This window comes from Apium graveolens, chromosome 4 (assembly GCF_009905375.1).
Source record: "Apium graveolens cultivar Ventura chromosome 4, ASM990537v1, whole genome shotgun sequence".
NCBI classification, from domain to species: Eukaryota; Viridiplantae; Streptophyta; class Magnoliopsida; order Apiales; family Apiaceae; genus Apium; species Apium graveolens.
Window position 1 is genome coordinate 305086263 of NC_133650.1, and position 14726 is coordinate 305100988.

General features: G+C 33.5%; 1 protein-coding gene and 1 long non-coding RNA gene across 3 annotated transcripts; one reads left to right on the forward strand and one right to left on the reverse strand.

Moving 5' to 3' along the window:
* The first annotated feature begins 243 nt into the window (after positions 1 to 243).
* Positions 244 to 2348, forward strand: LOC141721514 (uncharacterized). Of its 2 annotated transcripts, none has more exons than XM_074524464.1 (2): positions 244 to 1595; positions 1934 to 2348. In XM_074524464.1, the coding sequence occupies exon 1, from the start codon at positions 380 to 382 to the stop codon at positions 1577 to 1579; it is 1200 nt and encodes a 399-aa protein (XP_074380565.1). In that variant the 5' UTR covers positions 244 to 379; the 3' UTR covers positions 1580 to 1595; positions 1934 to 2348. The 2 variants fall into 2 exon arrangements, with proteins under 2 accessions (XP_074380565.1, XP_074380564.1); XM_074524463.1 differs by having other exon boundaries at positions 1952 to 2348.
* On the reverse strand, positions 1749 to 2336 carry LOC141721517 (uncharacterized). Its single transcript, XR_012574770.1, has 2 exons — positions 2214 to 2336; positions 1749 to 2129 (listed from the first exon to the last, which is right to left on the reverse strand). It is a non-coding gene; the product is annotated as an uncharacterized LOC141721517 (long non-coding RNA).
* Positions 2349 to 14726: the final 12378 nt, after the last annotated feature.

The window sequence follows — 14726 nt, forward strand, 5'->3', positions numbered from 1 at the left end:
GAAAATTCTAGTTCATCTGCTAAGTTAATATCTTCCGGGTATTCTATTAAGGCGGCTTGGAATTGCTTCTGGAGAATCTTTCAAATTTCCACAAGAATTTTCCACTTTGATGCTAATCTCCCCACTTGCTTGTACTTGAAAACTATGTTCATAAGAAACCAATGTTTCTTTTTTGTTTTATAGTCAGGAGACTATTCAATCTGGCCACCAGTCGATGTTTCTCGGAACAACCATGATATCTTAATAGGCAAATGTTCCATGTGGAACACTTAAACCTTGACCTTCTTAGACGGTTGCAGTACGTAATGCAAAACAATATAAGTGGTCTATAAGAATCTATGATTTAAGTGGTCTGCACTGAACACAACTATATCTTAACATGAGCACTAGCATGATAGAGATTACAGAGCACTTGACACATCCGGGTCACAACCTATTACAACTTGAGAGCAACAAAGAATACCTTTGTGGTTGCTGCAAAACATTTGGATCCGGCAAAACTTTTCAATGCAGCTCATGTAGCGACTTCAATATGCATGAGTTTTGTGCCAAGTGTCCTGAACAACTCTCTACGTTTATGCACCCTCTCCACCGCTTAAGTCTAGTGGTCCGTAAGGCACATGGCATGCGGAAAAATAATCGTACCTGTGATGTATGCGAAGACGACATTGAGGGTTATTTCTATCGGTGCAAAGATTGCGATTTTGATCTGCATCCAGTATGTACTGAATTGCCTCAAAACTTGAGGCATGCACTTCATGTTGAGCACCCTTTGGTGCTACAGAAGCCAACAATCGATGCTCCTTGTTGCGTATGTAAAGGTATCTGTAAAACTTGGCGCTATAGGTGTGGGGAATGTGATGGCTTTGATATTCATTTGGATTGTGTGCTAGTAGTGGTATCTTCAACTACCACTAGAAATATTCAATTCTCACCGCCATACACACTACAAATCCCGCCACAGCCACCATTTCACGGTGCTTGTTGGGTGCCTCCTGGCTATTCTTATCCATATTTGCAACAACCACCACTTCACGGTGGTGGTTGGGGGCCTCCTGGCTATTCTTATCCATATTTGCCACAACCACCACATCACGGTGGTGGTGTGCCTCCTGTTTATTCTTATCCATATCATAACATGTACAACTTTGGCTTTGTAAATGCTCAAGCACATCTATATAGTCCTGTATATCATCATCATCATCAACCTGGCTATGTGCAAGCATATAACATGTATAATCCTGCATTTAGCATGTATAACAGTACACAATACAACCCTTCTGGTTGTGGAAATTGCAAGCCGCAGGCACATAATGAGATGAACAACCCCGATGTCGTCGGGACACCTCAAGGTAACGAAAACCAAGATCATCATGTCGGATCACCAAGTAAGATGCAAAATTGCGCAAAACATGATGATGATGATCATCATCATCAGCAGCAGCAGCAGCAGCAAATAGTTGGTTCAAACATGAAGATGCCACGACGTAAAAGAATGTTTAAAATTGTTGGTCAATTAGCAATTGGAGTACTTTCAAGTGTTATTTTCGGAGTAGCATTCCCTGGTTTATCAGATTGACTACGAAGATGGCAAGGTAAATTATAAGTAAATTAAAACAGATATTTTTATTCCCATCAGATCTCGGATCGGATTTTTCTTATCGGATCGGATCTCGGATTGGATTTTTAAGAGTTTTTAACGTTATCATTAATGCAAGAGTTCTCGGACAAAAGTTAAAGAGAGCACATACACTTCAAGTTTTATTTTCATTACAGAAATTTATTGGACTTCTAAGAAATACACCAAAAGAACTTGTTACTCATACCAAGCTCTACTTGCACAATTCCATAATCCATATATCAAAAGCGCAGCACACCTTGTCGAAACGTTTAAATCCTGCACGTTTAGCTAAGGCCTCGAATTATTTTTCAGTCCTTTCTCTTCCTCCAGGAATATGTGCCAACATAATAGCATCAAAATGAATGGCTGTCCTAGTTGCATTTTCGTTTCCAGGATGCTCCGGAAGAATGGAGTCTGCTATTATTACTTTACCATGTTCCGCGAGTGCTTGGTAACAATTCATCAACAACTTCAGGCACTGTTCGTCGCTCCAATTATGACATATCCACTATGAAGATCGCAGGGTAAATTATAAGTAAACAGATTAATCAAGTTCAAATTTTGTAATTAATTATCCGATCATGTATACAACCTTTAAAAATATGGCATCTCCTGTTGGCACACTAGCAAACATATCCCCTCCAACGTGTTCCACGCCTGTACACACACATAAGAATTAACTGGAGTTCAATTTAACTATGGAACGAAATAAAAGAATATATATATATATATATATGTGTGTGTGTGTAATAATTAGCATTGTGTTAAATTTATGACTTTGCCAAAGTTTGTGTAGACCTTCCTCACAGCTTAACATTTTAGATTGACCAGTTACTTAACATGTATTTCTAGTATTAGAGCAAGAATATATTACCAGCTTTCCATCATAATCTTATACATATTCAGAAGCGTAAGAGGTGCCATGGAGACTCCATCTGCATTTTTTGTCAAAAATTTGCAAACATTCGCTAATCCATATTTTCGCTCGACTTGACCATTGGCTAGCTCATTAGCTCATTAAGCCCACATTTAAGAATGGAGTAGCTAGCCAGGACTCGGAGGATGCGGTCGATCATAATCGGTGCATCCAAGTTTGAAGTGGGCAGCATAGAGGCTACCTCATTTGGAGTAACATAGGCGTCGGGGCCAGCTTTAGCTATGATCTCCAAAAGGTCGAGCTCAATGGCTGCTTTCAGAACCATAGCAGTACTGAAGCAGTTGCGAGTTGCATTGCTAACAAGCAAGCTTCTTCATCTTCTTGTGAATTAATTTTAGTGTGCATCATGGAATCCATTTGAAAGATCTGTTTAATTCGTAACAATTATGGTGTTTGCGTACCCTCTTTTATAGGCTGGTTTTCGACAGATCAACTTTAAACATACAATATCTAACCAGGTTTTGAGCCGACAGTATATTTGGTTGAATACAACAAAGATTATGATAGTTTAAAATATGTCGACGAACAGTTACGTTACTGATTCACATAAATAAAAAAGGCAGATGGCTCGCAAAGGTAGACACATGCCCACCATTTTGTAGGAATTGATTGTAAGATTCCTAATTTCAGTTATTAAAGACTGAGATTACTATATAATAAGTACTAACTAATTGTTCTTATATGTGGTGTTAGCTGCAAGGAAAAAAGGAAGTGTTTGGCATAGTTAAGGAGTGCAATTGCTGGCCGTTAATGATCAAGAGATATCTATATTTGTACAATCTTAAAGGCTACTATTGCTCATGTAACTTTTACCCCCTAATTTACCCATGACCCACGATCCATGATTCATTTTATTTTTTTACATATAAAACTTTATATTATACTCATATCCATGTATATTTCACATTTAAATTAATATTAACCGATATGGAAACTAACCTAACATACAATTTATACACCTAAACTGTTCCTTGATTAATACAACTGAATAGTACATTTGAATTTTTTCGAATTGTACTCTGTCTAAATATGGTAATGCTGTATAACTCTAGCCTCCTCCATCGATCGTCTCTTTCATTCACTACAAGAAAAATGCCATCAGACAACACCCATTAGACAACACTTGACCAAAAAAGTGTTGCCCAGAAATTTTACACAACAGTTTTTTAAAAACCAGAAAACGGGTGTTGTGTGAATCCCTTTACTACAATAGGTTTAAAACTGTTGTCTAGCATATCGTATCAGACAACCGTTTTATGAGATAAGGTGTTGTTTAAATAAAAAGATTTCATCATTCCTACAATGCTTTAAAAACTATTGTCTAGGTAATCGACACAGACAAGCCTTTCTACAGATATGTTGTGCAAATGAGGTAGTTTGTACAACAGTTTAATTTTGCATTGTCTGAAAGTAATGGAGACAACGTTGTGAAACACCGTTGTTGGAATGAGACAAGTGTTTTCTCAATGGATTAGTTAAGCTAGAATCAAACAACGTACTTCCATTGTGTTGTCTAAATATCACTTGACATACAAGTGTTTTTATTCTGTTGTATGTCACGACATCACACAAGCGTTTTGCTCATAAAAGCATTGTCACTTGTATTGGTGAGCTGGTATAATGAGAGACGTTCATTAAGAGGAGATGAGGTGGCACCATGTGATTGGTGAAAAAATATTCACTTGGATTGCTCAGTTGGTGTAATAAGAGCAGTTGATTGAAAGTATATTTAATATCAGCCATTAGATTAAAAAACGCTGCTACGCTTACACAACAGCTTTTGTTCAAATAAATGTTGTCAATGTTCATCTAAGACAACCTTTTTTCATAGAAAACCGTTGTCTGTAAGTCTGATTCTTGAAATTTCTGAAGCATTGCTTGTGATGAGGTGGCACCATGTGATTGGTGAAAAAACATTCACTTGGATTGTTGAGTTGGTGTAATTAGAGCCGTTGATTAAAAGTAGATTTAATATCAGCCGTAGGATTTAAAAAAGTTGATCATCTAAAACAACGGTTTTTTTTCAAAAAAACTGCTGTCACTATTTATTTCAGACAAGACTTTTTCATAGAAAACCGTTGGATGTTGCCTCGTACTAGATTTTTTTCCATACCCGATAAAAGAGATAATTTTTTAAAATTATTTTTTAGATGATCCAACCGTACGGATGTTAAGAAATACTTATTTTAGTCACATGAAAAAAGTATTAAAAAATTTCAAATTCATCTCGAATGTCAAGATTAGAAAAATCTGGTAAAAGCACTACTTCCCAACACGGGATTCGTTCCCGATGAACAAGATAAATTTTTTAAATGATTTTTTTGATGATTCAACCGTACGGATGTGAAGATATACTTATTTTAGTCACATGAAAAAAGTATTAAAAAATTTCAAATTCATCTCGAATGTCAGGTTTAGAAAAATCTGGTAAAAGCACTACTTCCCAACATGAAATTCTTTCCCGATGAACAAGATAATTTTTTTAAATGATTTTTTCAACGATCCAACCGTACGGATGTTAAGATATACTTATTTTAGTCACATGAAAAAAGTATTAAAAAATTTCAAATTCATCTCGAATGTCAGGATTAGAAAAATCTGGTAAAAGCACTTCTTCCCAACACGGGATTCGTTCCCGATGAACAAGATAAATTTTTTAAAAGATTTTTTCACACTTGTTTGTGATGAGGTTGCACCATGTGATTGGTGAAAAAATATTCACTTGGATTGCTGAGTTGGTGTAATAAGAGCAGTTGATTGAATGTATATTTAATATCAGCCATTAGATTAAAAAACGCTGCTACGCTTACACAACAGCTTTTGTTCAAATAAATGTTGTCAATGTTCATCTAAGACAACCTTTTTTCATAAAAAACCGTTGTCTGTAAGTCTGATTCTTGAAATTTCTGAAGTGTTGCTTGTGATGAGGTGGCACCATGTGATTGGGGAAAAAACATTCACTTAGATTGTTGAGTTGGTGTAATTAGAGCCGTTGATTAAAAGTAGATTTAATATCAGCCGTAAGATTTAAAAAAGTTGATCATCTAAGACAACGATTTTTATCAAAAACCCTGTTGTCACAATTTATTTCAAACAAGACTTTTTCATAAAAAACCGTTGGGTGTTGCCTCGTACTAGATTTTTTTCATACCTGATGAAAAAGATAAATTTTTTTAATGATTTTTTAGAGGATCCAACCGTACGGATGTTAAGAAATACTCATTTTAGTCACATGAAAAAAGTATTAAAAAATTTGAAATTCATCTCGAATGTCAGGATTAGAAAAATCTGGTAAAAGTACCCCTCCCGACAACGAGACTCGTTCCCAATTTACAGGATTAATTTTTTAAAATAATTTTTCGACGATCCAACCGTACGGATGTTAAGATATATCGATTTTAGTCATAAGAACAAATTATTAAAAAATTTGAAATTCATTTTGCATGCCAGGATTAGAAAAATCTGGTAAAAGTACCCCTCCCGACAACGAGACTCGTTCCCGATTTACAGGATTAATTTTTTAAAATAATTTTTCGATGATCCAATCGTACAGATGTTAGGATATATCGATTTTAGTCATACGAAAAAATTATTAAAAAATTTGAAATTCATTTTGCATGCCAGGATTAGAAAAATCTGGTAAAAGTACCCCTCCCGACAACGAGACTCGTTCCCGATTTACAGGATTAATTTTTTAAAATGATTTTTCGATGATCCAACCGTACGGATGTTAGGATATATCGATTTTAGTCATAAGAAAAAATTATTAAAAAATTTGAAATTCATTTTGCATGCCAGGATTAGAAAAATCTGGTAAAAGTACCCCTCCCGACAACGAGACTCGTTCCCGATTTACAAGATTAATTTTTTAAAATGATTTTTCGATGATCCAACCGTACGGATGTAAGGATATATCGATTTTAGTCATAAGAAAAAATTATTAAAAAATTTAAAATTCATTTTGCATGTCAGGATTAGAAAAATCTGGTAAAAGTACCCCTCCCGACAACGAGACTCGTTCCCGATTTACAGGATTAATTTTTTAAAATGATTTTTCGACGATCCAACCGTACGGATGTTAGGATATATCGATTTTAGTCATACGAAAAAATTATTAAAAAATTTGAAATTCATTTTGCATGCCAGGATTAGAAAAATCTGGTAAAAGTACCCCTCCCGACAACGAGACTCGTTCCCGATTTACAGGATTAATTTTTTAAAATGATTTTTCGATGATCCACCTGTACGGATGTTAGGATATATCGATTTTATTCATACGAAAAAATTATTAAAAAAATTGAAATTCATTTTGCATGCCAGGATTAGAAAAATCTGGTAAAAGTACCCCTCTCGACAACGAGACTCGTTCCCGATTTACAGGATTAATTTTTTAAAATGATTTTTCAACGATCCAACCGTACGGATGTTAGGATATATCTATTTTAGTCATAAGAAAAAATTATTAAAAAATTTGAAATTCATTTTGCATGCCAGGATTAGAAAAATCTGGTAAAAGTACCCCTCTCGACAACGAGACTCGTTCTCAATTTACAGGATTAATTTTTTAAAATGATTTTTCGAAGATCCAACCGTACGGATGTTAGGATATATCGATTTTAGTCATACGAAAAAATTATTAAAAAAATTGAAATTCATTTTGCATGCCAAGATTAGAAAAATCTGGTAAAAGTACCCCTCCCGACAACGAGACTCGTTCCCGATTTACAGGATTAATTTTTTTAAATGATTTTTCGACGATCCAACCGTACGGATGTTAAGAAATACTCATTTTAGTCTCATGAAAAAAGTATTAAAAAATTTGAAATTCATCTCGAATGTCAGGATTAGAAAAATCTGGTAAAAGTACCCCTCCCAACAACGAGACTCGTTCCCGATTTACAGGATTAATTTTTTAAAATAATTTTTCGACGATCCAACCGTACGGATGTTAGGATATATCGATTTTAGTCATACGAAAAAATTATTAAAAAATTTGAAATTCATTTTGCATGCCAGGATTAGAAAAATCTGGTAAAAGTACCCCTCCCAACAACGAGACTCGTTCCCGATTTACAGGATTAATTTTTTAAAATGATTTTTCGACGATCCAATCGTACGGATGTTAGGATATATCGATTTTAGTCATACGAAAAAATTATTAAAAAATTTAAAATTCATTTTGCATGCCAGGATTAGAAAAATCTGGTAAAAGTACCCCTCCCGACAACGAGACTCGTTCCCGATTTACAGGATTAATTTTTTAAAATGATTTTTCGACGATCCAACCGTACGGATGTTAAGATATATCGATTTTAGTCATAAGAAAAAATTATTAAATTCATCTTGAATGACGAAAATAGAAAAATCTGGTAAAATCACTACTTCCAAACACAAGATTCATTCCCGACTACCAATATAATTTTTTTGTATAATTTTTTCAACGATCCAACCGTGTGAATGTTAAGATATATTGATTGAAGTCATATACACAAATTATCAAATATAAATATATGAATATATATATGTGTAAAATAGTTTTTAATATTTAATTTACTTAAATTTTAATAAAAATTCTATTGAAATATAAGCTGTATAAGGGCAAAACATGTGAAAATTGAAGCGGCAAATGGACCGCTCTTTCCCATTTTTCCCCAAATGACACCCCGCCTTAACAAATAGTGCAGTCTAATTGCTTCACAGATCTGAATGTCTCTCTCTCATCTCTCTCTTCCTTTCTGTCTCCCCCGCTCTTCTCCCTGTCTACTCTCCTGGTTATGCAAAATTTATACATACATAAATGTTTATTTTGATTTTAGCCTTTTTTGATTGATTTGTATGTTCATTTTCCCCTAATCTTCCCAATTCTAGGGCTCAAACTCAAAATTTTCTCCATTAAAATCAATGGCATCTTCACTCTCAAGAACTCTATTTTGTTCTCTTTTCTCAATATCTCGTACAAAACTATCTCATATTACTACAACAAATCTCTCCTCTCTCTCGTATTGCACTGACTCGTCGAGAAACATGTCCGATTTAGAAATGGAAAATGTACCTGACTCGCCACTTGACTCAGTAGTTGACTCAGTAACTGACAGTTCCCAAGGTGGAAGGCTCTCAGAGACCTGCTTCTGTTGAGTACTCGATCGAAAAGGGCCTCGATTACGACATTTATAAGATCTAAATTCTTCTATTTAGGGGGCAATTGATCTTCTATTGGCCGTATACAAGAGGAAATTTAAGTTTTTAGGGGGTTATTTGACCTATGGATATAAGGTATGCATACTGTCTTGAGCTGAATTCATTGTTTTCTTAACATTGTCTTGAACTGAATTCATTCTTTTCATTAACTGAAATGGCTTCTTATCTTTTTGTTGATAAAAATTATGCGAGACTTATTTTTAATTACCTAGCAGGACTTCTCACCTTAGACCTGTCAGTAGATTACTAGAGAGTAGGATGAATTTTAACTTGGTTAATAAAACTGATAATTACATTTCAGTATAAGCTTGTATTAGAAGAATCTCATTCCCATTGAACGGGTTTAAATCTCATGATTCGATTGCTAGCTAAATGAAAGGTTTGTATGACTAGTTCTTGGCCCTTAGACAAATTGGATATGCTCTTGTGCCGATGATTGTCAGATGAGTGATGTTGGGTGTTGACCAACTTGTAATCCTCCACATGCTCGATATTCCACCAGCTGCCGAGGCATTGAATGGAGTGAAAATATAGTTGGTGGATGCTGTGTTTCCTCTTTTGAAGAGTTAGTTCTTACACTCTTTGGTTGTAAGTTGTAACTTATAAATGAAAAAGAAATAATTAGAACATCGGTATAACTTTTTATTTAATACATTTCTGTATTATAACTTGTAACAGGTGTTGTTGCAACAACTGATGTTCTCGAGGCATGCACTGGAGTTAACTGTGCAGTAATGGTTGGTGGATTCCCTATAGGGTCTTTGCAGAGTAAATCAAAATCTTTTGTCGGGCACCCGCTCAAATCAACATGTGAGTTTCCATTCAAATCGAATTGAGTACTCTCCTCAATTCATTATATATGAGCTTGCTTAATTATGTCTGTTTATATAAGTAAATGTTTTGACATTCACTGGCTTGAATTTTGTAATTTTTCATGTACATATTAAATTTTAAAAATTGATTATGTGTACTGGTGTTAATTTGGAAGCTCATGTTCAATTTTTAAAATAGGCTATATATTGGTGTGGTGTGGTCAGAGTCTTATTTCAATGTTGTCTCATGGTGGTCTAGGGAGAGGACTACAGTTGTGGACCATTGTCCTTATTTGTAATATTCATATATTCATTTAAAATTTTACATCAACTTTTTGTGTGCCTTGTAGTGATGATTTTGTTTAGTGAGATATGAATATAGTGAATTCTAAATTATTATACTTTTGCAAGTGTTGAAATTCAGAACTCATGATTCGTTGAGTTATACGATAAGATCCATGTATGATAACAATATATTTATTGTTCCTATATTGGAAAAGATGCTGAAACTAAGGTGTTCTGCTTAGTAATCTTTTAGTTTGATTCATACATCATTAAACATGCTGAAACTAAGGTGTTCTGCTTACTAATCGTTTAGTTTGCATATTTGTGAGATTTAATACTTGATATCACTTTTTAACGTGTTGCCTTGATATCATCACTATCTTTTTTAGCCAAAATTAATGGTTGTTATTTCGAATAATATTATTCTGTTGGATATACAATCGTTTGAAATGCCCATTCTGTAAAACTTTTGTCTTAGAATGCTAACCCAAACTTATATCTAATGAAAATGACTACTTTTTGCAATACTATTTTCAATTACTTATAATTGATAACTTTGTGATTTGTCATGTGCCTACATTTTTGCATCTTTAGATCAATGATGACTATTATTATGTTGATTATTAGCTAATATTGTGTGACGCCAAAAACATGTATTTTATGTTGTCAGCAAGTGAGGTGGAGGAATGGTTTTAGAACCATGCATCTTTTCATCAGGAGCAGGATTTTGTTCTCTAGTTAGAGAAAATGAGGCCATGTGCCTAAGCACTATACATTGTTTTGTTTGAAACTCATAGCCACGTAAGCGATAATATATATCGTGTCATGTACTTGACAGTTTTATAACCTTTTAGTTAAAAAGTTTTTCATACAATATATTTATCATCTATGTTCAGCTTCTATGGGTCATGTTATGATTTCTATTCTACAAGAAGCTATAGGTAGCTGCCCTTATTCTGTATTTGAAATCACCCTGGGTTTCCTTCTCAAAGATACTGCTTATGACGTTGTTGCGTACTAATACTTGTTCTTTTTGTTCCTTAATCATTTTTACGTGTTTTCAATGATTGTTTGGTTAGAGCCAGTTGTGCTGACATTTGAATTTTTGTCACAGTGAATAATCAGTGTTATGCCGAGAAACAAGCTATCGACAAAGTAAGTTTTGACCTTCTGGACTTCCAAGTGAATCAAGTTTGGGAAGTTAGTGCACACCAGAAACACCAGCAGTTGCATAAGAAAATTTAAAGTCGTTACAAATGGTAAAACTTGAAATGGACTTAACATCATCTATGCTACAAGTTTGTGATACCATGAAAGGCAAGGAGGAAAGGAGAGGCTCAATTGGGAATAAGGGGCAGGTTGATGGATTGTTATTTTTTGAAATTTTTGTAGCATGTTCATTCTATAGTGTAGCTTATTTTTATTTGGATATGGAAAATTATTCTTTTGGCTACATGTAGAACTTTTGTTTGGATATGCAAAGCCAATGAGGGCATTCATCAAAATACTTGTTATATTTTTTATGAGACAATACTTTCAATATCCAAGTTTCATAAAAAGCATTGTATTTTTTAGAACTAAAACAATATTTCTAATAACAAAAATCAGTGTCTAAAAAAAATTAAAAACATTATATGCAAGGTACTCGAACCACACGTCGGGAAAGGATAACCGTTGTATGTAGTAGTTCAAGCCATACATTTAGAGAAAAAAAACTGTTGTCTGTAGACCATGGTTACAAGAGTTTTCTTAGCTCATTTTTGTTGTGTATTTGGGTACACAACAACGTTTATATGACACAAAATGTTGTATTTCTTATTTTAATGTCATACTATTAGTGATAATATACACTAGTGTTTCCTGACTTTGGGAAAACACTTGAGTAATGTTACTTGTTGCAACGAAAACTACGCAAAAATGTTATCTTTTCTGGATATAATACAATGGGCTTAATGACATGGTCGTTGTCTATGTAGACTCACACAACAGTTTTTTCCCGTTGTCTGATCCATGTAAGAGACGGCGGCTCAATAGTCAACGGTTTTTCAGGGTATCAGATAACGGGCAAAAACCGTTGTGTGAGCCGGTTTTCTTTGTAGTGATTGCATGCTCTGTCTACAATCACGATATCATTATCCATACATATATCTATATGCTTATCCATGTATTTGAATCTTTATTTTTATGATCCTCATAATTTTGAATTGTATTTTTACAGATGATTACCGATGGCTGCTTCTGAAAAGCGGGTAATCATTGTATTTCATTAATGATTCAAAAGTATGCCTCTGTTTTCATTAAATTTTTGATTATGTAAAAACTTAAGTTTTGCACTCCAACTGTTTGATTTTGGTTCTAAATAACTATGTTTTGTTATTTTTGTTATTTTCTTGAAGAATGATCTTAAAATGAACGATGAGGAAGTGTAAAATGATTCATCTTATGTAAATTTGTAAACTAATTTATCTTATGTATGTTTGTATTAGATGGTTTTTTTATTGTTTCAACTAATTTGTTCTCAATATTGTTGTGGATTATTAGTCGAACCAAAGATGGTTTTTCGTGTTTTTAGGAAGCAAGTGATTATTAGAGTTTGTCGAAATTAGGTTGAGTTTAATTATTTGATTATTAATTGTGTATATGTAGTTGTTGTCTTACGATGTTGCCTCATTTTTATAATTTGAATTTGGGAACAGCTATATTGTCGTATTCGTAAGTTTTAGCTAAAATTTAAAGTTTGATGAGACTGAATGATTTGTTTATTTTATTATGGACCTAAATTGTTGTTTTTGATAATGTGATTTTGTAAGCATCCATTAAGGTTGCATCTGCGAAGAAAAAGCGGTTGACGCTTATTGATTTTGACATTGGGAAGCCTTTTGGAAGAGGAAAGTTTGGGCATATGTATCTACTGGAAAAAAAGAGGGTCAATCCTTTTTTCAATCTTTAGATGCTTGAACTTATGTTATTTTCGTATAAGCATTTGGATTCATATACATGATCTCCATCTACTTTCCCACCATATATTGTCTTTTTATTTTGTAAGGAACTAAATATCAGTTTTTTGATGATTGTGTGATCATTGGAAATTATATGCGCAGTGAGTAGGCCATGATGGAGCATCAGCTACGCCACAAAGAAGGTATCCAAAATTATCACGACACCGTAATATTCTAAGGATTTATGGATATATCTATGATCGGGTACTCAAAAATAGTTAGCTCAATACATCAACAAAATTTGATCAAGCAAGAATATAATAGTACTTTTTTTAGGAGTTTTTTACAACCTTCCAAGAATTTAATTTTTTTTATTAGGGTCTAGATTAAACATTTAGCATATGTGATTATTTCCCTTAATTTTTATTAGAGTTGAGTAGGTTGGATAATATTTGTATATGCTATTGTATTTATCATATTATGTTGACATATCTAGACTATGTATTTTGGAGAGTGAATTTTGATGTATGAATGACTATGGCTCGACAAAGTATGCAGCAAAATTCTTTTACTTCTTTTATTTCTGGTTCTGTAGGATTATCGCGTAGCAATGCTAGATCAGCTAATCTGCAGTGCTGTGATTGTCTCAACAAAGTATGCAGCAAAATTCTTTATTATATATTGATTTTAGACTCGTTGAGAATATCAAACCAGTGGTACAATTATATGTAATGGTGGATGACACACAATGTAAACTTCAGGTAACTACTTCATTTTTTGTAGATTCTGCTTACAGAAACTGAATCAAGTTTTCTCATCTTCCTATCACATCACCCTAATATTCTAAGGCTTTATCGATATATCTATCATCAGGCAATCAAAAATAGTTAGCTCAATGCATCAACAAAAATTGATCAAGCAAGAATATAACATCAAATATTTTTGTTGAGGAGGTTTCTTACAACCTTACAAGAATTTAATTTTTTATTAGAGTCCAGATTAAACATTTGGCACATGTATTTATTTTCTTTCATTTTTGTTAGAGTTCAGCGGGTTGGACAATGTTTATATATGCTATTATATTTTTCATATTATGTTGACATAAAGGCTATGTATTTTGGACAGTGAATTTTGATGTATTAATGGCAATGGCTCAGATGTAGCAAAATTCTTTTATTTCGGGTCTTTAGGATTGTCGCCTAACAATGCTAGATCAGCGAATCAACACTGCTAGGATTGGCTCAGCAAAGTATGCAACAAAATTCTTTTATTATGTTTTGATTTTAGACTCAATAAGAATATCAAACCAGTGGTACAATTATCTGCAATGGTGGAGGACACCCAATGCAAACTTCAGGTAACTACTTCTTTTTTTATAGATTCGATCTGCTTCTAAAAACCGAATCAAGTTTTCTCACCCTTCTAGAGGACAGGTCACTAGCAGTTGCTAAAGTACTATTGTGGACATATTCCATGTTCAAATGGAGGTTCCAGATCAGTACTACTTTGTTAATATGGTACATTACAAAACTTGGCCCGGTGAAGAATCTTGAAAAGGCCCTTTATTTTGTGATTTTTTATGTATTTTTTCTGCTATTTTTAATGCCTTTTGACTCTATATTCTTATTATTTAAAAGGAATTAAAGTTTTGTGAGACATATATCTTTAATTTTTAGTTTCATGACTACGTGATATTTTATTATTATTTTTTTATAGAATGGACACTTTGAAGAGACATTTCCCCTTATGTGGATAATAGGGATTACAAGATCTCGAGAAAATTGATGTGAGATTTGAAGAGAAAATTTATACTGCTACAACCATCGAGGTTATATACTCGCACATTGCGTGTATTATTTGAATGTTACAATACGTTAACTCTATTTTGTCATATTTTCTTCAGAATATTTAAAATTTTAAGAAAATTGATTATT